The sequence below is a fragment of the Metopolophium dirhodum genome, chromosome 3 (genome assembly GCF_019925205.1).
Source record: "Metopolophium dirhodum isolate CAU chromosome 3, ASM1992520v1, whole genome shotgun sequence".
NCBI classification, from domain to species: domain Eukaryota; kingdom Metazoa; phylum Arthropoda; class Insecta; order Hemiptera; family Aphididae; genus Metopolophium; species Metopolophium dirhodum.
In genome coordinates this window covers 16703997-16728902 of record NC_083562.1, presented here as the reverse complement: position 1 = coordinate 16728902, position 24906 = coordinate 16703997, and the positions used below count along the sequence as shown (strand labels likewise).

The 24906-nt window shown below is 26.3% G+C and overlaps 1 protein-coding gene across 1 annotated transcript in view; it reads left to right on the top strand.

Annotated features, from left to right (window-relative positions):
- The first annotated feature begins 1773 nt into the window (after positions 1–1773).
- LOC132940205 (uncharacterized) overlaps positions 1774–24906 on the top strand; it is a 113678-nt gene continuing 90545 nt past the window's right edge. The window contains 2 exon segments of the mRNA XM_061007672.1: positions 1774–2016; positions 21727–21831. Of these exon segments, the coding sequence (XP_060863655.1) occupies positions 1795–2016; positions 21727–21831 (327 nt within the window). The 5' untranslated portion in view covers positions 1774–1794.

The window sequence follows — 24906 nt, the reverse complement described above, 5'->3', positions numbered from 1 at the left end:
GATCAGTAAATTATAAATTATAAATGATAATAGTGTATAGGTAATACATTTGTAGTATAATAAATAATAAAACCAAAATGCTTAAGACAGTAATAGGTATTGGTTTTGTAGTATTGTACACCATAAAACTAATTTATCGCTTAATTTTTAATAACCTCATGAAAGTAAATCGCGGAAATCCGTTATATCTGTTGTAATAATTTAATGCTTGGATGAGCACTGTTTAATGATCAATTTGAATTACATATAGGTATTAGCATTTTAATTTATACTATTGAATAAGAAATTAACATTTCCAACAGGAGATTTAATACATATCACCTATACCGATGGGTCCCAAATTATAAATAAGTAAGTAGTTATTAAAGCGATTATGTCAATCATTAAATTTTCAAGGAAAAAGATAAAGAATTATCACTCACACGGTTTTTATCCGATTGTCAATCGATATTTCCTGAATTTTTTTTTTCACATCGACATAACAAATACGGATGCAATACATTATAGTATTATGCTATATTACATTGTTCGTGGTGTCTGCGTGGTGAAATTATTTCATACCATTATATATTTTTACCCTGGCGTAACAATATTGTTTGAACAACCCGCAGATACGTCGTTAGATGTAAGCATTTACTGTTTAGACGTTGGCAAAGTACCCATTTTAGCTTCGTATACCATGCACGTCATAATTGTATTGTTTGATCGTCACCGCTATACTTCTATACTTATAGCAAAATGTCTGTAACAGTTGAGCCTTTGGTTGGCAAAAAATAGTATAACGTAACAGCTTGGGTTAGTTAATTTTTAAATATTGTTTAAAAAACGGCAACAACAACATTATTCTGTTTTAAAATTTGTATTTATTTCACGAAATGAAGATAATAAGATTTAATTTTTGTTTTACTACATTCTTTGTTTTTTCTAAACGGTAAAATATGTGCAATTACAATAATAAATACTACGCTTTTAATGTTCACTTTTCACGATTGTGCAACAAAGTTTAAAATTATAGAAAGATGGACGATCAATTATTTCAAGTTCTAATAAGTATAGGGAGGATGAGATGGCACTAAACTTGGACACAATGACAATATATTATATTGTTATAAGCATCGAGACAAGAGTCGGAAGTAGGTATAAACTCAACTATTCTCGGAGTAATTTTTTTTTTTCAAAACTCGATTCCAACGCATATAGTATAATATAGGAGTCGTAGCGACGTGGAGCTCGAGTATAAATCGTTCGACATTTTCGTTTTGCATAATGCAATATCGTGGAAATCGGGTCGGTGGAGGGTGTGGGACGATCGGGAACATTGCATTTGTCATATTACTATTACAACGACTACAACGCTACAGTCGTACTTTATCGTAAGTCGTAGGTCTATATAATATAATATGTGCACCTAACCGTTTTTCTATTTCCTCTTCGCGCATCACATCCGTTGCAATGTTCGTCCCGTAAACTTTTGCTCGCCCGGTCGCCCACTTTGCGCACTTCTTTGTTATAATTTTTTTTTTTTTTTTGCTAACCAATTGCATCCCTTCCCCCCGATCTTTGGCTGTGGGTGGTTGGCGAAGACGTGTTGAGGGTGTGTATGTGCGTGTGTGTGATGTGTGATGTGGATCAGACCGGATATGAATGTTTGATAGGTAGCGGCGGCGGCGTATATAGTTACACCCGCTGGCCATAGGACGCGCGCACCCCCGCGACGACGACGACTCGCCGCCGGCACGACGACAACAGACGCGCGCGCGACCACCACCGCCACCAGTAGCACACGCCACAACGATGGCGTCGAACGCCCATCGCCACTATCGTCTTGATCCGGTCGGTCCGACGGCCGTCATGCTGCTGTTGCTTCCGGTGTGGCTTGCCGCCGTCACCGCCGACATCGACGCGGCCGCGCATTACACCAACCAGTTCGCCGTCCGAGTGGCCAGCGTTGGTGGCGACCACGGACAGCAGGCGGACAGGGTGGCCAGGAAACACGGGTTCCTCAATCGTGGACAGGTCAGTTTCGGGTTTTTTTTTTTTACATGTTTTTTAGATGTTAGTTATCCACATATATCGTATCTGTACTGGTTTTACAATTGTTATATAATATATTTATTATTGTTATTATTATTATAAATTTTGAATTTTCCTCTACTGTTTTAAACAATTTTTCGATCCTAACGGGCGAAATAAACAGGCGATAAACATCCCTTACAAATCCGAAATTATGAGGGTCAGAAATCGAGTATGGTCGGTACTTTGAAACGTTTATGTTTTGATGACGGTTTAGTACCCTAAGCGTATATCGAGAAATAACAGTGAAGTGTTGAAGAAATTAATACATTTAAGCCAGTACCGTTATAACAGAGACGCATGGCTCACAATAATTTTTCATATACCATGATTTCTTGTTGCTTTCATATTAAATATTTCAACTTTCTACAATCCTGCTCGGACGCACTAAGACGAGAGTAGCGAGATTAGTGCCCTTAATCGGACTCCGTCTGACTTTTTTTTTATCAGTTACTGAACGCGTATTCATGCGTGCCATTGCGAGTTCATAGCTGAAACTTAAACATATAAAATAAATACACTCACTCGATGTATCCTAGAAGATTTTAATTACCATAAAACTCGCAGTTACCTGCAGAAAACTTGTGTAACGGTCAGATTTTACTCTCGTCATATATATATTAAAATGAAAAAATCCTTCCTCCTTCGTATGATCCTAAGAAATTAATGTTTAACTAAAAGTGTAAAAATATCCACGTAGGTGTATGTTGGTCGATGGTGAGACTTTCTAGGAGTGATATAGTTGGAAATTCGTCTATCGCTTACCTATCAGTTTACTATTATAGTTCTTTAATTCATTATTATAAACGTAATGTTCAAGAAATACAATCGAATTTCAAACAAAGTTTTGTATTGGACTTAGTAATATCTGTTATAATAATGAGTAATAAAGGTCCTTTTGAAGTATGAATTATATTTTATATAAAAAAAATGTGTAATAAATTACGTGTTAACACTTGTCATAAGCACCATACACGGTGATATAATAGTATAATTATAATAGTAATAATAATAAATAGAAATAATGAATCAATAGTTTCAAAATTGTATACTGGTAAAAGTAAAATGTATTAAATTATATTATTATGTAATATTATATTCAAATAAAAAAAACCTAAAAATATATTTTTTTGAAAAAGTAATTATACCAATGATCTTTATGTAACTTTTAAAGGAGTTTTTTTTATCTGAAAAAGTGACAACAGTACACATAATAATATAATCAAAGGGAAATATTTTTCTTTTTTAAACTTCTGTTATATCTAAAATGCCATTAGGATGGCACTGTATGAAACTTTTAGAGTTTTTTAATGTCTGGAATTTTAATTTTTTTTTTTTAAATATTGTGTAACCTCTTTGAGTTTAAAATACAAAATTGAAATTCATATAAAATATTGTCTTTGTTTTTCAGGAAAAAAAATGATCTTACAACATTCAAAACATATTAACTTAATTTATCTTTTTACTTCATATTCACAACATCTAATTATTGTTGTCTTAAAAGTAATGTGCTTACAACATAATTACAACCCCTTCATTTTCCATCTTAATATACACAGTTGTAGTAAGTAGTTAGGAATTTATAAACTTGTACCCCTATTTGTTACATACTTATATTTAACATTTGTTGTTACCGTATTTCAAGTAACCCAGGTATGGTTTTATTTCAGTTAAATCTGTTAAACTTGATGTACTTCTATAACAATCATTGGATGTTTTTTTGATAGAATAACATTTTTTAACACGTTTTTAAGGGTTACAAATGCAATAAAATAGGTAGGGATGGATTTAAAATTGTACTTATTAGTAAATATATCACTTATGAAAATGTAATAATATATTCATATCACTCCAAAAGTAATATTGAAAAATATGCAAAATAATATTACGATGTTCAATTAATTGTTTTTTTTTTTTTTTTATTGTAATATCAACAGATATACTATTTATTACGATAGTCAATTAAATATTAAGCACAATGTAAATAATTTACATGAATTATTAATGGGAGATAAGAGAAAAAGGTAAAAAAATAAACAAAGGAACCAGTGGAATTTATTAAAGAAGGCATTAAGTACTTTAATAATGGGGACTGAGGAAATAAATAGCTTATAGATAATATTCATTTAAACATCCACTTACGAGTATTCTAAATATTTTGATCAGATATTTAGTTTCAATATTTACCACGTAACTATAAATTTAGACTTTTGACAAACTTAAGTAATACTATAACCGTTAGTGTTATAGTATTCTTACTTATAAAATATGTGTTATACTAATATCATATTAAGTTTCAAATAGTATACCGCATATACATCTTAAACACTAGCTAAATATTATAGTTTACTTCATTCTTAACCGTTGAATATTGACCGATTTTAGATTTATTGGTAATATACTGTAGGTAACTAATACTTAAAAATTCAAATTCCCCACTCCATAATAAAAATACTAATTAAGAGCAATATGCATAGTTAATATGCTTGAATACACTCACAACGCACACGGAAAGTTGCAAAATATTCTGAATGCAGCACGTGAGTAAATATAACTTTTGAATTATGGTACCCATTAATACGTACACGAAATATATTTATGAAAAAACCACATTTCAATTAAAGATTAATAACAATAATGTTAACAGATAACGTTGGTAGTAAGTATAGTTTTATAATAGATTTAGTCGTCACAAGTCTATAGCATGCGATACAATATTAAGCTTTTTTCTATGACAAACATAAATTGTATTATATACAGTCATACAGACCATAACCAGAATGATATTTTCTATTGTCAAGTTATTTATTTTACCTTGTGGGTATGTACAATATAGAGTAGGTAAACAAACTTAAGTTAGAGTGAAGTTGTGCTCTCTAATTGGAAATTAATTATTATAATTATATATTATTTGTCGTTTAACTATTCAAGTATTTCTTACATTTAGTGACTATTGTTAATTAAACCTAAAATATTACATTTTTAAAATGCATATTCTGTTTCAGTCAAGGTTGTAGCCAGGAAAAATGTTTGTATGATGGTAGTGTGGGGGAAAGGTAGGGTAAGGTAATCAACATTTTTATTTGTTTTCAATTTACTTTTTGAAACCAACATCAACCCGCTGTACATTACTTTCAGTGGGTACATTGCTAGACAACATTTGATTTAAATTTTCAATTAAAAAAATTGTATTTTAGATTCTCAGAGGAGCAATGAATGTAATGGTTTTTATTTTCGTCATTATTGTCTTTGGGGAATTTTTAATTGCTTCCATCTTCAACTCGGGGTGGAGTCATCAAAATTTGTTAGGTATTTATTTTGTAGATAAAAATGAAAACTTTAGTTTTAGTTCTATTTAACTTTTTGTATGATTACAAATTTATACTAACTATTTATACGTTTAATACAAACTTCAAATTGTTTAATAAGTATCAAAAGTAATATTTGTCTGAATACTTTAATTTTGTGATATGTGGGTAAATTAATATTATTATAATATTTAAGTATCTTATTCTGGACTTCACCAATAAACGATTTTCTTCACTCATGAATCGAATATCTTACCAAATTAATTGATCACACAAACTTATTATACAACATTTATATTTTGTACGATTTGTATACTTTTCTAAATCGATTATAATTTATTAATTCACATACTAAGACGTATAAACTAAAAGTAATAGATACATTGTTTATTGTATTTTAAGAACATGTACTACTTTATAGCGAAAATGTAAATAAAATATAATAATTATTATGTTCTTTTAACTAAACTGTTTTTCATAGTTAATCCTGAAAACCATATTAATTTTTTCCTAAAAATATAGTCTTTATACTTTATTGTAATAGAAGATAAGATATAAATAAGATAATAACTATAACTATTAAAATACAATATTAGTACATTAAATGTACTAGATATATTGGTTTAACACATTATATATTTGTCTACATAGTTATTTTATTACTCTGGTCGAATGAAGGTTCTAAGTTATGTTACATTTAGTGGCGTGGTGAACGACGTTTATCTATTGCAATTGCTTAGCCCTAGAAATTTTTTTTTTTTTTTTTATTTAAATTTAGGTGGATGAATGTATCTATGTTCATAGATTTCACATAATATAGATCACGTAATTTATATCTATTGTGTGTATGAAAGTATTTTGTTTGCGTTAAGTTATTGATGACGTTCTATAACAAAAAATCTAAATCAGCATACATATATAGTAGGAGGGTAGTGGGTGGGACATTTTTTGGATTATTTGCTTAGGGTTTCAATCATAGACCTATAAAGAAATGGAATGCTAGTCTCCCCATACCATACTATTATATTTTCAAGTTTATTATGAATTAATATTTTTAGGATTATAGTTGTGCTCCGTGAGTTATTTTCTTTATATAAATTTGCACAAATCTTAAAAGTGTTTCTTGATAGGTACATAAAATAACATTAATACGTATTACAGTAATGTCCTATATCACACAATAGAATTTAAATTTTAAAATGCGATAATAACTATTTATTTTAGATTTAACACTTTAAGATTTCTGAAGGATGAGTTATTAAATTAAATATAAAAAATACAGATTTATTATATTTTGTGGCGCATGTGTACTAGATTATTATTTATTAGTTATTACACTTTAAATTTTAAGTAAGTTACGTTGTTTAAATATAATTGGTTTTGTATCAATAAAAAAAAAGTTATTGAATAAATAACAAATGTATTTTGAATTAAAACAATAATATTCAAATTGGCTAATGTAGGTCATTATTATCATTATATATTACAAGTTTCATGTAAGTTTCACGTGCGTTGTACATTCAACAATATACAACATAAAATAAAAATGTTCTAATATAATTCATGTAACTTATTTCAATGATAAATGTATTACATTTATTATTGTGTAAAGTAATAATAAAACTTCATATACCTATTCAAATTTATATCAGTAACCTACCTATGTGGTATGTTTACTTGTTATACCGGTACCCCCGGGTACCTACCCGCAATGTTTTTTTTTTACTCTACATCACTCTACATTTCTTAAGGGAATCAACTGTTTACGAAGTCATAATACTATATATACATATATTACTTATACGGACTCGTATAGTATATTAATTGGAACACAATATTCACAAATGTATGTTAGTTTCATGTTTATTATATTTCTGGAATATGTCGTTGGTAATACATAAAATACTATAGAGAATAACTATAATATGTTAATTAGTATTATACAATTAATATGTAATTAAATAGTTTATAGATGTTGTATTTCAAATAAAAATTTAAAAATAAAAAATATGAAGTTTCACAATAAAGTATCCATGTAGGTAGTTATTTTTTCGTTATTGACAAATGTGTTCTATAATATTAGAATAACTTATGATATGTTCAAAATGTGTATGCTACAACTCCACATAAATCCACTTGTAAAAATTAAAAACTAATAGAATAAATTTAAAAATAATATTTTTATATTATTAAAACCAACAACAACAACTATCTTGTAATAAACGACTTAAATAATCTGAATAGGATCAAAAGAGACTGGCTATCACGTTTCATTCACCTCAGCACAAGGTAGTGATGTCAGTATGCTGTGAATTTCAGATATTAACTTTGAAGATTATTCTGGGTGGAACCTGGTTAAAACCACGCGGGCTTAAATTTTTCAAATATTTTTAACGGTTGACGATAATCGTTCCTAATGCTCAGAGAAACTATAGAGAAAATAGAAACTTTTTGAAACCCGTATTTATTAAAAAAAGACTTTAAATAAATAAAATATAATATTGTAAAACAACATAATATACTTCATTTTACTCAAAAAATAAGTAACGACTGAAGGGCTATATTTTCTTTTAATACAAATACTAGTTCACATTCTTCTTAGATAGTATACAATTTCATATTTTGCAAGTAATTGTATATTTAAAAAAATTCAAACTTTTATCTTAGTTATATTATTTTGTATTTGGTAATTTAAATATTTTTGTATACAAATTAAATGCCGATAAAAAAAAATACAATACCCAAGTATGAATGCAATTACATAGGTACTTATATATTATACAAATAAAAAAGTAATCTTTTTACAATACATTATTTGATTGATAAGGAAAATTAATCAATATTGTTTTAATACAAAATGTTGTTATCAAAAGTATTAACAGTTTATAAAACAATTTAAAAACAGTATTAAAAATTAAAGTAAAACTTGAAACTATACGTTTCTTTGTGTGTGAGGATGGTTTGCACAAGTATTGCAATCAATGTGTAAAATTACATTTTTTTTTTAAATTATCAAAGGGTCTGTTTTTGTTTGGTATAATATACATTAAAAATGTCTGATAGAACCCAACGATTACTAACGTACATGTAGAACATTAGCAACAAAAGTAAAAAGGTATTGGTCAATGGACACCCTTCTAAACCTTTAAGCAAATATTGCAGAGAATATCATTATATAATTGAGGGTTGATAACTATTATTAGAGGAATTTGTTTTTACCTAATCGCAAACCCAACTAATAGCGACACCGTATTTACGTATTATGTTAATAGCTATAACCTTTGGCGAGACTATAATTTGTCAGTAGTGAATACATCTTTTTGGTGTTCATTTCTATTTAGATTCAAATACAAAAGTGAGTAAATTCAAAACTGTTTTATTGTTTATTATAGATTTCAAGATGCAAAGTCATTACGCGTAATGAGTTATACAATTTTAAATCATACATTCAATATAAATAAGCATCATAAAAAAATCATATTACGATAGGTAAATAATATAATATTAATATACGATAATGTATATTACCTAACCTAACCTACATCGGTGATAATAATTAAACATTTTTTTTTTTTTAGTTGTATAAAATAATTATGTATTTAACATGAAATTAATATTAATTTAACCTAACCTATATTTAATAAATATTATGAAATACTTTTTAGTATAATTGTTAAATTACCAATTTAATATAGCGGTTAAATTAGGCAGTATTGTAAATTGGGTTTGATTTACTACATAATATAAAATGTTAATTTTATAACAACAAGTTCAAAATATTATATGTAATACATTTTAAGACAAATTACATTTTGTTGGAATATAACCAAAAAACTGTTATGTAAAATTTACATTAATTTGAATTTTGTAAAAATAATCATAATGTGAAAATGAGACCATAGGAATACCTAAATTACAAATTATTAAGATAACATATTTTTCTAAATTATTTGGTACTGCCTTAATCATTTATCTGACTATTTAAGTGTGTATAAATATTAATGGTATTGTTTTAAATAAAATTTTGACAATTTAAAATTATTAGTGAACAATATTATAATAATGAAAATATAGTTAGATTATTATTGCAGTTTTATGTTTTTAATAAATTATTATGTTTGTAAAAAATATAATCATAAAATGAAATTTTTTTTATATAATCTCACAAAGTTTAAATTCTAGGTTTAATTATTTATTTATTCCATAAGTGAAATCAAAGCACCGCTTAATCTTTAAATATTTATAATTATTGAATATTTTATTTTATTATAGTCAAAATCCATAATTCGTAAAAAATTGCATATCTATACAATGGTAAGTACCTATAAGGTATGCATTATTTATTTTCAGATGTTTTAATGACATGGTATACCAATCAAAATGTAAAAAATAAATATAGTTATGAGGTTTTAAATTTTAAAACGCCAATGTTTTTGTAGTGATTAGTTTTCTTTGATTCTACCAATACATTTTTAATTAGAAAACTTATTTTACTTGTATATAACTCTAGTATCTACTAATAGTTGAAACACATATTTTCGGGAATATTTGATATCTTAGCTAGTGTCTAGGTTAGCGAGGTGTAGTGTAAACTAATACATAATATGTCTACGTTGACACTCATAAAACTACCGTCAGAGAAATCTGTGGTGGGGACTATATGCAAATTGATGACTATAAAGCAAGTTGATTGGGTGCAATTTCTTAGAGTCAGCACGGCTGTAAATTGTTGATTGTGCTGCCTTATTTTTGTTTTAATATTTAAAAGTTGAAGATGATAGATAATAGCTTATGTTTAACGTATAGATGACAGTTATAACATTTTCAGACATTCATGCAAGTTGTATATTTTATATTTGGAACCAACTGCAGATATCCATCTGATCAAGCAATGCTTAAGGTACTCGCGTGCGGAGCAGATAATATTATGATCGATATAATTAAATTAAATAACATAAAAAAATGTACATACTTAATGTGTATTAGTCTTATCTATTTGTTTTATCAGTCATCTCAAATTCTATTTATTTTTTTAAATTTAAAATCAATTTGATTTTTGATCAGAAAAATATATTAATTATATTGTAATAGACACTATTTTGTATTCTGATAAAATTAAAGATTAAGTTAAAGAGTAATATTCCATAATCAGTAACCATTATTCATTATACCTACATATTATATTTTCATTGATATATAGTTTTAAAAATATTTTACGTAAAAATAAAAATATCTGTCATTTAGCACTAAAAAATAATTAAGTAATACATCTAGTATTACATCATATTGTAATTTATTTATAAATTTGTTATACAAATACAAGTATTTAATAATACAGACTTATTAATAAAATACATTATATATGTACGTTATTACTTGTGACGTTTATCATTTAATAAAAATGAACATGGGTGTAAACATTTCAAAACCACTTTATTATTATAGTTTGATGATAAAAGCTGTCATATAAATTTCATTGGGTTCAAACATTGATGTCATGTTGCTTATTAAAGGCCAAAATCGTGACCAGTGAATGATTTTATAAAACTAACACATCGATGAAAATACTATTTTCTTCGATGAACAAAGTTGATTTATTGCTTGATAGGACGTCTCTGGAGAAGCATGAAAGCCAATTTAGGAAATCCCAAGACCATTACGAACACCAAAATGGCTTAAAACGGTTTACATGGTAACGACTAACGTCCATACTCTTTAGTCAATAGTGGATAAATATGTTTTTAATTTTCACTCAAACCATTTTCTTGAATAACATAGTTATCTTGCATCTATATATTATATACAAATTAATGTTTCTTTCTGTCTTTCTTTCTTTCTATATTTATTTCTTTATTCCTTTGTTTTTTATAGACTCAAAATTAACTTGACTGTTTTCATTTATCAATAGAATCCTTGAGACCCGGTGAGGGTTTGTAGCTTTGTTTTTCAACCTACATAGGTTGCTATAGGGCAACTTACACATGAATTTTGTTTTAACTCACGAAAATCGAATATTTTTTTGTTTATAATAATATATAGAGTTGCTATTGCTTTCAGATAATAAAAAAGTATTTATGATTGAATACAATTTTGTGTATACTTCAAAATTCAGTACAATATTTCTCTATAAGTCGTTTTAATTAAATAAAAAAATTGAGTGTAATATTTCACATTTTTTTTTTATAAGAGTCAAAAATTTAAATTTTGATGAAATTGAGTACAATTTTACTTTTTTACAAAAATGTTCTTATTTTTTTATTTCAATAACTAATATCATAGATAATTGATATTTTTTTCACCAAATATTTACATAAGCATTTTCAATACATGATACAATTTTTATTTTTTTTAAATTATTTTTTGACATTTTATATTTCCAATTTATTTTAGTTTTTAATTTTAGCGTATCGATGAATGTATTAATTTTAACAATGATGTGTCTGTTTCTTTTTGTGCCTTATTTTTGTGGGTTATTGTATAGTTTCTCAGTAACAACTATTATAACTCAATAATTACTATGTGTAATCTGCATATCTATACAATGGTAAGTTGTATGTATTATTTTTTTTTCAGATGTCATTATATCATTGTATATTAAGACAATCAAAAATAATTTACATTTACATTTTTATGATAGAGTCATAAATAAAAATGTTTGTAGAATATTTATTCAAAATATTTATTAAATTATATTACAATAATTAAGACTTTATAGACTGTAATAACTGAAACAAGATATCTACATAATATATTTGACATTTGTTCTTTTTACAGTTCACAGTCAGTGATGAAAAAAATTATAATATGATTACTGATTACGTCTCTTTATTGTTATTTGTATACAATTTACCAAAGAGGAATTTCGTAATAATAATATCGGTATTTTATTACATTTTGTTTAAGAACCAACATTATTTTTAGTTAAACAACTTCGTGCTTTTTACTTTCTGTTTTAACTATAAAATAGACAAGAAACCAACATTTTACTAGTGCGAAGCATTTGTTTAAAACTTTATTAACTTTATTCTTTTGAAGTGTAATATAACGTGGTTAAGCTATTCGAAGAACCATCAAACCACATACCTTATATTATTTGCTCATCGCTTAAATATGTTTGCAACCGATTTCGTTCGTAGAAATTGAAAACAAGTTTTAAGCTGTTTTTCTTCTTTTAATCCATAATTTTCCAAAGAAAACTATTTGAAATATTTTAATTTTGAAGTTATGGACTAAATACTGAAATAAACTGAAAATTTTGCAAAATATATTTTTAATTTAAATTGTATGAACACAGTATTCTGGAATTAATGTTACACCATATAAACGTAAGGAAACAATTTTCTTCTAACGTTTCTTACGATACTGGATCAATCGAATTAAAAAATCTTCTATGGATTTCTCTTATAGGTAACGATAATTGGGAGGAATGAGATTTTCTTAGAAAAACTCGAATGTTCATTTTGACTTGAACTGAAATGTGCTGAATGCTTTTCCTTTTATCCCAAAAAGCCCTCTTCTCCGACCAATGCCTAATTCATTTAATGCGATTTCCCCTTAAGATTAGTTTTACAGGATATCTTCTTTAAATCGATTGCGTTCTAAATATTATTTATTTTAAAGGTTTAACGGGATAATATAACTGCGTAAACCTTTAACGTAGCTAATTGCAAATTTAATAATCTATGAAGTTGAATAATATGATAATAGTTTTTCTACTTATTACTATTTTGGCTATTTTGGTGCCTATAATTATATAATGACTCTTCGTCGTTTTAAAGTATTCGTAGTAATACTTAATAGTTTTTATTTTTATTTATATAGAATATTGATATATATTCAATGGTATTATGTATAATGTAACAATTGATTACGTACCTACAGTTGCAGTATGGTTTTTATTTTTAAGGACTTTTGAAATATTTCTAATATATTTAATTGAGACCATGATATTATAAATACATCTATATTATTTAAATCAATAGCAACAATTTGATGGTTTATCAGTCACTTGTTTTCACTATGCTCATCAGTATAGACACTATTTTAGAGTATAAACTTGAATGTAACATTAATAAATTCATCACTAATGAAAACACCGACAATCGACGTACATGCTAATAATATAGCATCCTCAACCACCACAGACAACGTTCCGCTCAAAAGTGTTTCACAATATACAAAAAAAAACGATAAGACTAAAAAGGTACCTTACAATCCTGACAAATTCTTTGTCAAAACAAAAACCAAATTAAATTAAATAAAATCTACTATTTTTCACTGATCTAACAATCAGGCACACAGAAGAAATTTCAGGAAACAATTATCAACAGCCTAAGATCAACCTGTCTTGCGAGAAACCTTCCGTATGATATGCAGTGTCATAATTTCTTTCAAACACATATTATTTATTTTAACTGCGAAGAGGGAACAAACAAATTTAGCGTGCTACTTAATATTTTCAATGTTTCTCAGAAAAAAAAAACATTGAATCATATAATAGGTAATAATATTATCATATGATATAATGTATTTTTAAAATTTAAATTTAAAGAAATTATGAGTAAGGTTTCTATGGTGATGTAGTGAATTATATTAATCATCGGTTGCTAGGGGTAACTTAAAAAAAAAAATGTATTCAAATTGTGTAAGTTCATTTTTATTTTGGTTACTATGGTCTATGACATTGTAATTATAATATTCATCGGTTTCCAGGGGAAACCTAGATACAGTAACTTGAAATTATAACGTTTTAACATTAATTAAATGTTTGTTACAGTTTGGTTGACATGGAAACTGTAACGCAAAATAGGCCACACGAAATCGATCAGAAAAAAAGTTGTGGTCAGACCAAAATCATAATAATACCTAGGTACATAATATTTTAAGACACTATACTCGAAATTCTATAGGACTTAAACTTCCAATATTCAACATTCAAAAATTAGGATTGGAAAAATAAATTGAATTTATATAATAAATAAATCAGTTATTGTCCGTTTATTATTATTTAATCCATTTGTATTCATGTATTTTACTTACAAACAAAAAATGTTATCCACATTAAAAATGTAAAATATTATTATAACAAATGTAACAGCACTCAATAGCCACGCTTCCAAGGGTCATTTCTTTGAATAAAAACTACAATTTATGACAAAAACATAATGACTCTTAGTAAAATCGTTAGGATTATGAAAATCCATATTTTTATTTTTTACTATAACAATACGTATTTTAACACATAATCATAATAATAAGGATGTGCACATATTAATATGCATATATGTATAAAATGTATGTGTTTATATTATTTATGCAAATGTATTGTATTGAACTTTCAATATAACTTTCCCTAAAGGACGGGATCAGAATGTTCCTACGAACTCCTCGTGCCTGTCATAAGAAGCGACTAAATTGAGGATACTTCAGGTCGACAGTCGGTATACGATACGTCAAAAGTATGAGAGGTCCGAAACTGAATTTAACAAAAACAAAAATAGAAAAAAAATGACTTTTGTCTGAACTTGTATATTAGGGAGCGTAAGGTGAAGAAATGTACAATATACCTAATTAAAATTTTCGAAAGGCATGGTAAAAATAAATCTTTCTAAATGTATCGATCTGCTTAGTACGTTATAACATAAATCAGGTATAAGTTTTTATTACTTTAATTGTATAATCAACGGATACACATTTTTTTTTATCCGAGTAAATAATAGCGTGACTTCAGTATTCAGTCCATTTTAATTAAAACTTATGCATTGTCAATTGGATAAATACACCAGGGAAAATACAGTGCCGTGAAATAGTATTTAACACAATTTAAATCGTTTTACAAAATTGGTAATTGAAAATTGATTTAAAAACTGAAATCAAATTAAAAATAACTTTTTTTATTTATTTGCCTAATGTATTTTTTAAAATTATTAGGTACAACAATCATTGAATAAAATCCACAATTCCTTTTCTACAAATAAAAATTGATTTTATACTATTTTCAATAACATCAATAATGGGTTCTCCGCATGAAAAATAATATACGTATAGGTATAATAAATGTATATAATTATATAGGTACACATATATTATAATAATATAAGTACTAATTTAATAATATACATATTACGTTTTATATGGGTACTGAAGTAGTGGTTCCTCTATCACGTCATCCGGGGTTTTAAAATTAAACACACATTTTTATGTCTTATCGTTTTTAATTTTACAGATTGTAAATTATTATTTTATTTATTTAAACAAAAAAAAACATAGGTAATGAATTAGTTATTATAAAGATAATATTATGCATGTTACATTGTTAAAATTTTAACTACCTCTAATATTTTACGTAAAATTCACATTTAACTCTTGATAATATATATAAAATTGAAAATAAACAATTCAATTTCCACAACTCATTTTACAAATTGATGCAATCTACAAAGAAGTATTTTAATGATTTTTATTTCTATTAATTTCTGAGTATTAGCAACGTAGATCAAGTATTCATTACATTAAAATGTATTATAAAGATTGTTAAATCACGTATTGTACTTGACTAAAAAACACGTTTTTTAATTTTATTAATTCATTTAAATTAAATTACAAACTGAAATGTCATACCAATAAATGCTAAATATATGCTTTAATAGCAAAAACACTATTATTATTATTATATACCTATATTTGATAATAAACAAAATAAAACAAAATGTGGAAATATGGACCATTAAAATATCGTTTGATCTGCAATTAAACTTTGTTCATTACGATATTATTGATTGAGTGAGAATCATCTGGTACCTATGTATCAATGTATAAATATAAATATAAATATATTGTGAGAGGAATTTAAAGGTTGTGTTGTATTGTGTATATTTTATAACGACGAATACTAAAATGAAAAAAGTTTATACTTTCAGTCGTATATTTTGTTTTTCGATTTCGGTTGTAGGCTGTACATTTCATACATTTAAATTGAAAAAAAACTTTATTTTGTATTATAGCTGCTGACTTAACGGTATATTCTATACATTAAAAATATTGATCGTCAAAGTATATGATTAAATATTATTACTAACTCTACATACAATGTATATTGTGTTTGTTAATTAAATATGTAATCCCTAAATATTGTATTGTGAAATTACAATAAATAATACATTTAATTAATATTACCTACATAAAAGTATGATTTAAATAGAAATCTATTGTATCTAGTTTATGTTATAAACAAATAATAATCTGCACCTTAAATAGCTATTATTACTATATTTTTTTTCGTTAATTTTTTTTTTTATTAATTAACCCGCGGCAACTTAGGCCATTGGGTGGTTTTTTAACTATGGGGGAGAGTACTGTAGATTTAAACACGCGTGTTTGTTAGTTTAGCAGATTTGTTAGTGGGCACCCGCAGGTGTCTGCCATGCCCGGGTGGGTGATGGCGGCACTTCTTTCCGGACACCGTGACTTGCCCGAAGAAAAAAACGCCCGCAGCCGAGGTTTTGAACCGGCGTCGGTGCGCGTCGCAACCGACTCCTATGTCCGCTCGGCCACTCCACCCCCCCCCCCCCCCCTCCCCCCCGTTTAATTATCGACAAATGAGTTATTGTGAAATGTGATGAAAACGTTTAGATATATTATTAATAGAACAATGATTTGAATATTTATTATGTTTTGTAGTATTGTTATAAGAAAATAAATGTTCTAAGGTTTATCGGATAAATCATTGATAAGGTAACTTAACCTTCTATACATAGGTATTTTTAAAACTGTATGAAATTAAAATAAATATAATAATATAATCAATGATTATTAATCATTTTTGTAGGTATAAATAAACCACTGCACAAGATACAAAAAAACGATTGTAAGGCGCAAGTCCACCAAAATCTGGATATTCTCGACTCTTCGTGTCAAGGAATTCCTTTAATCATATTTTATATACGTCCTTCTTCATAAAAATTAATATAAATATTTTTTTTGGTTTTTTCTACGTCTTAACAATAATATTGTTATTAAATTGTATTATATTCGTAAGAAGGAGACTAATATTTATTCGTGTGAAATTTTCAAAGTAGTTTTTATTTTATATCATTATTTTTCTTTTCTCCCTTGGGTACCAATAAGACAATGCTTTTGGACTGAGATGTAATGAAATTACACTTTTATTGGATTCAACTGACGTGGATATTAAAAGTAAATTTTGAAATATTTTGTGTTCTCCACTGTTTGAATTTCAAAATAATAAAACGATGTTATTTTAATTATATTTTAAAAACTATATTTCTATAAATAATATCAAATTTAACTGAGACGTTTTATTTTAAATTGTATTTGTAAATTAAAAGTGTGTATTTACTATAAAATTAAAATCACAAAAATAAATCAATTAAATATTAAGAAAAAGTATGCCTAATGCTCATGGTTCAGGTTTATACTCTGAGGCTTATAAATCTTAAATTTAATAAAACAACAATTTTATTTTGTTGAATTTAACTTGAGTATTTACAATAATTTAAATTATTGTGAAAAAAAAACTGAATATTAATTTAATAGAGCTTAGTGAGTTTGATTTTTGAAGCTTTATTTATGTTAAGATGATATTATTGAACTTTCAAGGAAAATAATTGTTCATGTTGGCATATTCTGGTAACTATATTGTGTGCTTTTACTTTGGTCATTAATTGATTAGACATTTAATATTTTACTGTGAAAAAAAAACATTTTCAAAAACAAATTTTCACTAAATTTGTTTATTTTTTATGACAAACAAAATTAAAATAACAATTTATTCTTGAAAATAATTGTTATGTAAAAAAAATTGTTACTTACACGATCATTTTATGATCTTTACTAGTTTTATATTAGTTTTAGAAAAAAATGCTATACAGTAATTCTATATAAACCAAGACTCCAATTACTTTGCGATGTTTATTTATTTTTAATTATTGTTTGTATAGTAAATAATATACTATAACTAATGTAATAATATGTTCACGCTAAGGCGATATAAGTGAGATAAATATTTGGCTTCAAATTCCAATTAGGTTTTTGGTACCTATTAATTTCTCAAAATACATTGAACTAGTCAATGGGATATGAGAATTTGATAATAAGCTAATGTATAATAGCCTTATGTAAGTATGTAATGTATGCGTTACGGTTCCAAATCCGAAAATGAAAAAAGTTTACACTTTGGTCATATATTTTGTTTCTGGTACCAAAAGTATATTGTTAAAATCTAAATTGCAAAAAGTTTGTTTGTCACTGATTTGGTTTTTGACAATGATCGACGATATTCACGATCAATATAGCGAAATTAAAATTTACATGTCTATCATATTGTATACATTGTGAAATGCAGTTTGAATATTTACTCGTTAAAATTTTAATATTATAATATTTTATGTATTTAGCACTTTGAGTAATGAGAATATTGTAACGGGAGGAAAATATTAAAATAATTAATTTTATAATCTTGGGGAGAAAGTTAATTATTTTAAAATATTTGTTGTTTGGTTTTTAAAAATACTTTTAGAGCGGAAAAACACTTCATCAGTTTAGGAGTAGTTTATTGGTAGGTTCATGTTGATAATCAATTAAGGTTCTGAGTGGAGCGACGAATTAATTTATATTAGGCATATAATGATGTGAGTTTCATTTCTGTGTATGTTATCACTTTTTGGGATCGTAATAATGTTACGGATTTTAACTTTGAATATAGTTTCTGGTAGCAATTTGGATATGGATAATATTTTTTTTTCGTAGGAGATAGGTGCCAAGAGTAAAATATTCTCAATACTTTATAATATTAGAAAAACAAAAAAAAAAAATTTAATAAAATAGTAATTTTTACGCAAAACCAGTTTTTGACTAAATCGATGTTGTTTTTTTGGTGTAACTCAAAAATGAATAATAATTAGTTTGTACAAAATAGACATGAAATAACTTAAATAAAATATTTTGGCTCTGTTTTTATATGTTACTTTTTATAGTATTTTAAATTGTCTAATTTACCTAATAGGTTTTTATGATTTAAGTAAATATGATATAATTATTGATTTTTGGTAAAAGAGCTTGGATATTTAATAAAAAATTCCTCATAAGTTGTAACTTGCTAATAAACCAATTAAAAAATCAAGAATGCATGTTTACTATCTTTTTATTAGCGTTTAAAGTTAGAATTTTAATGAAATTCCCCAAAATCTCGAGTTTAAAATATTTATACCTAAGGTTTGAAAATGTAATACAAGGTTTCTCGTAAGCTTTTTTACGATAATATTATAAAAGCGAAGTTGAGCGTAGTTCTAACAATATTTATTGGTAGCGTCTGAAGTTTAAATGTTGACGAAATTGAATATTTACGCATAAAATAACTATTTATCATCAAACGATTTTAGTTTTGTTTGTTGCAATTTAGATTAATTTTAAGCTATTGACTATTTGTACCAATATACCCTGAACCTATCCGTACCGTTATATCTATATGGTAAGTCAGTATTTACTCAACAGTTCAAAAATGATATGCCGGGTGATTCACAAAGCAAGCTTTTCCCCATTTTTCCTTTAAAGATAAAGTTACATTTTTTAAAAATATCTAGTTATTATTGAGTGGATGGAAACGTTATAGTTTAAATAACTAATATACCTAGTAAATTACTAAAGATATTGGGACCTAACTATTTACACGCATTGGTTTGTTGTATTACAGCAGAATTATTTTATTAACGATATTATAATATGCTTGTTACCTCGTTGCACGGATAAAGACGTGAAGTTTTCGAAGAATATCACTTAATACCTTTATTCACTCAAACCTTCGGTACCTATAATACTCCTATAGAAAACGATTATTAAAAAAAAGTCATGACGCTTTTGTAAAATGTCGTTTACTCAGTTAGGTACCTATGTTTTCTAAATGCAATAAAGTATTATCGATTACTATTCAAATTATATAATATGTTTTATCCATCAATATTATTAATAAAAGGCAATGTTTTCGTGTGTGTTTGTAAGCGATCTACAGTCAAGTCTATCACACTCATGGTTCTGAAATTTGTTACATCAGTAATCCTAAATAGAAGAGGATGTGCACCTTAATGACATTTTTTTTAAATTTTGCATTTTAAAGTGAATTTCGCACTATGATTTGTTAGTTCACGAAAATGAATTTTTTTTCGCTTGTACAGACTATATAGTGAATATTAGTTACATGAAATAAAACAGTTATTATAACTATATAATATTTTAGACCTGTATTTTATATTTGTCAAAATAACCTTAATATCTATGTTAAAAATGTGTGGAGTTAACATACCTACTTTAATTCAGTTATATCAGGGGTAATTCCATGAACGTATTTTAATTTGTCACGGGAAGGACAATACCAGATCAGATCACTTAGTTATTAATATAACATTATAACAAGTCTAACCAATTATACGTATTTGAATTAATATTTTTTGTTTTCTTAAGCACGCTTTTATATGAATATGTTTAGTATGTTTAAATAAATATAGTTAGATTTTTATCGGTTATTGAATATAGGACTTGAACAACTTAAGTTAATAGTTGCCAACATTGTTTAAACTCATTTAAATTAAAATATCCTCTGAGCTATACAAATCAAAACATGTCCTTAGTTATTTTGTAGAAGATCATCTTATATAATATGTTCTCGAGACCTTCCATGTATTATAACAATGATTTACATTTTAACAAGTATATTTATGTTAAGACTTAAGGAGCCGTTATACCCACTTGTGTTGTCTCAGACTTTCTCAAAACAGTAAATTTTAAGTTCAGAATAATCCTTTTAACTCTGTTATTTTTGATATTAGAGTGCATTGATCTATTATTATACAGTTTAAAGCAGTACTTAAATTGAGTGGAGATTTGGGAGTTGAAGTCCTTAAATTGTTTAAAAAAATATTTTAGTGTACCCTTCTATTTATTTATATCATAATCAATAAGTCATTTAAATCTTTAAGTGTACAATTTTTTTTTAACTTTTGCATTCTCTTATAATTTTTTCCAATACACACATCGATTAAAATACAATATTATAATACATTTGTTGTTTTTTGAAATTTTTTAATTAAATCAAATTAAGAACATTTTAGAATAGTACATTTTTTGTAAACATTAACATTAAGTTACTCATAATATCTTGATTTAACATTTAAATATCAATCAAAACCAGTGTTGGAACCCGTATAATATTCTTACCGAATAATTTGCTTGTTAGTAAGACGGTAATACACATGTGGGTGGAATGTCCTCTAAAGAAAGTGTCCTACATATTATTTAAAAACTCTATGAAACACAATAAACTATTTTGTTACAGATTGGAAGCCTTAATGCATTTTATTTATTTGAACATCAACACGTACACAAAAGATCAATTTACGTTGATGAAAAATACCATTCTCGTCTAAAACTTGATCCACAGGTAATATAAACATTATTCATTATAATTTATATGTAGGTACTTATTGTACTTACACTTGTACTGCTTCAATATCTTTTATTTGTGTATTAAATAAGTATAAGTGATAATAATTTATTATAGAAATCTATATACAAGTTTGCTTTTTAAGTTATTGCTAACTCTTATATTTTATATAATTTTAATATTAGGAGTGACCAAGTAGATTCTTTTTGAATAAACTTCGAATGTGGTAACATTTGGTTTATTTTTTTATTTATCGAAACTATATATTAAATTTCCTTATTCAATTCATACACTGTGTGTGGACTAACAAGTTTAAAAGAAATGTACACATATATATATATATATATTTATATATAACATATATATATATATACCTATACTAAAAGACAATTCATATGTCAGTTGGAATTCATAAAAAATAAATCGAAATCCCAAACAATAAATCCATATCAAAAAGTAACATATTTTCCATCATGTGTACCTACAAAGAAAAAAGACTTCGCAAGAAAAGAAATAAAAAAATGTTGAGAAATTCACCTTAAAAATACATACATAGTAATATCCTAAATTTGGAAACTTTTAGTTTTTCAATTATATTAACCAATTGTCATACAAAAGAAACTCAATAAAAATGTATAAATAGTTTAAAAAAAATTGTTTCAACCATTGTAAAAACAAATTTTGGAGTAAATTTATTAAAATAAATAGTTCACACTATTAACATAGATATTGCTAACATACCTATTTATTTTGTTTTGATTATAATATATTTGATTTAAAATGTGTAATAATAATATTATATTAAAAACTATTCTCAACCAAAGTGGTTTAAGCATAGGTATAAGGTCATCTTATATATTTTAGGTTTTGAGTAGAGATATGTATGTATTTGTTTTACAATGATATGTGCGTGTGTGTTTTTTTAAAAAATATATTTAAGTTTTTATTTATTAATTTATAAATAATACTTATAACGGTTTTAGTTATTTTGTTGTATTTCTAAAAATACTATTTGAAGAACTTAAAACTTTCATTACTGTGTAGTCGTATATTATTATTTATTTTACACAATGACATTTTCAAAATATTTAGATTGATTTTAAGTTATTTACTTCACCAACTGCCTATTCACACCTTTTTATGGAACTTCGATATTAACTTATAATTGAATTACCACTAAAAGTATATGAAATAAAATTATAATTCTTATATATTGTAGTTGGTAGGTACATAAAATGTGAAAACAGTTTTTGTCAACAATTTGTTCAAACTACCGTATTACTAATTGTAAAATAAATGTAATATGATAAAATATCCTGATAGACTGTCTTTGCTCAGAAAGTGACTTCCCAAGTTTTTTTTTTTAAATGTTTAAAACAGATTATATCATAGGTACAACATTATATACGTATACACATTTTTTTTTACCATTTTATTCCGCTGAAGTAAGTTGATAAAAAACGGTTATTCATATCATCCTCAACGTTAGAAAACTTGATTAAGTTCACCGTTGTATAATTAAACCCATGACATTGAGATTGGGAGGATATACCGACGCACGAAGTCGCGAGTCGGGGCAAAGGAGAAAAGATGGAAAAGAAACGTTTATAGAATTCCATACACTTGTTTTAATATTGTTGCCCGTCAAGGCGTGAAAATAATGACATTATAATCCCATTTCTTAAATTCTGTCGGGACATCCGGAAAACGGCTCCCGGAGTGGTTTTTGTGTGCACATAAGTCCGCGACAACGGGGATGAACAAGATTGATGACGGTGTTTCAGAGAAATGAAGGGAAAAACCACTGAGCTTTTGTCTGCAGTCCGGTAACAACGTACAAACTAATGTAATTGGATGATCCCGGAATTCCCTGAAAATTCCGTTTTAGAATTTAATTTAAATATTAACACACGGCATTCATAAAGTCAAATGATACGAGAAGCTACAGGAGTTCGAAAAAATAGACTGAAGAATAGCATAAAAAAAAAAATAAAGAAATTATGAAAAATAAAAAAACCCACCCCGGACGTCCGGATTCAGGAAAATGTTTCTGTCCAATGACAATATTTATACCCTTCTCTCTCACTGTCTCTCTTTTTATTTTCTCGCTTTTTTTTTTTTAACATAGCTGGGTCCAGAGTTTCATGGGCGTTGAAATGTGCTTGAAAATGTCAAGCTGGCCCAACAGAAACATTTTCAATTTGCCTTAAATTAAAACTTTTAATTTAAATTATATTATCTTGTATTTCGTATATATATTTATGAATTATAGTCTGGAATTTAACATTAATAAATAAAACAATATTAATAATCAAATTAAATGTTCTATAATTTATATATACATGAACAACAACATTAACTATTTCGGAACTATATATCACATTACCAGAATCTACAAATATTTATTTTATTATTTAAAATCTGATTTATAAAAGTGTTATTTTATTTAAAATTTGACAGTTTTCAAAATGTATCATATTATAATAATTATAGTAAGCATAATATATAAAATAAATACCTATGAGAAAGTGTAAACATTTCATATTTAATTTGATTTAGCCTTGTATTTTCGTTGAATTTCATACCTATTATTTTAAGTTAAATAAAATAATATGAACTAAGATTTAATATTAAATAATCGTGATAAAATATATTTTTTTTTTTTTATGAATGATTTCAAGTATCTCAAGTATGTAAATGCACAAATTGTATCTACGACGTTTATTATAATGATATCACTAAGCTGATAGCGGTAGTTCTTTCACACGTGAGTGCATCGTAATTGTTGTCTAAAATCATTTGTTTTATGTATCATGAAGTTTACTTTAGATTGTTGGTTAATTATTATAGTTTGTATTTTGTACACCTATTACTATATATTTTAAAATTTTTTCCTCTTTTTTTTACTTATATATGTTTTACAAAGGAAAGTTCAACGTATGTATACACTATACATATTATTAAATGGGTACCAAACTCCACCAACAATGTATTTTATTGTAAAACTATAATACTATTAAGTATGGAAACATATTTTATAATACGAGGTAGAGTGAATTAATTGTTGCGAAA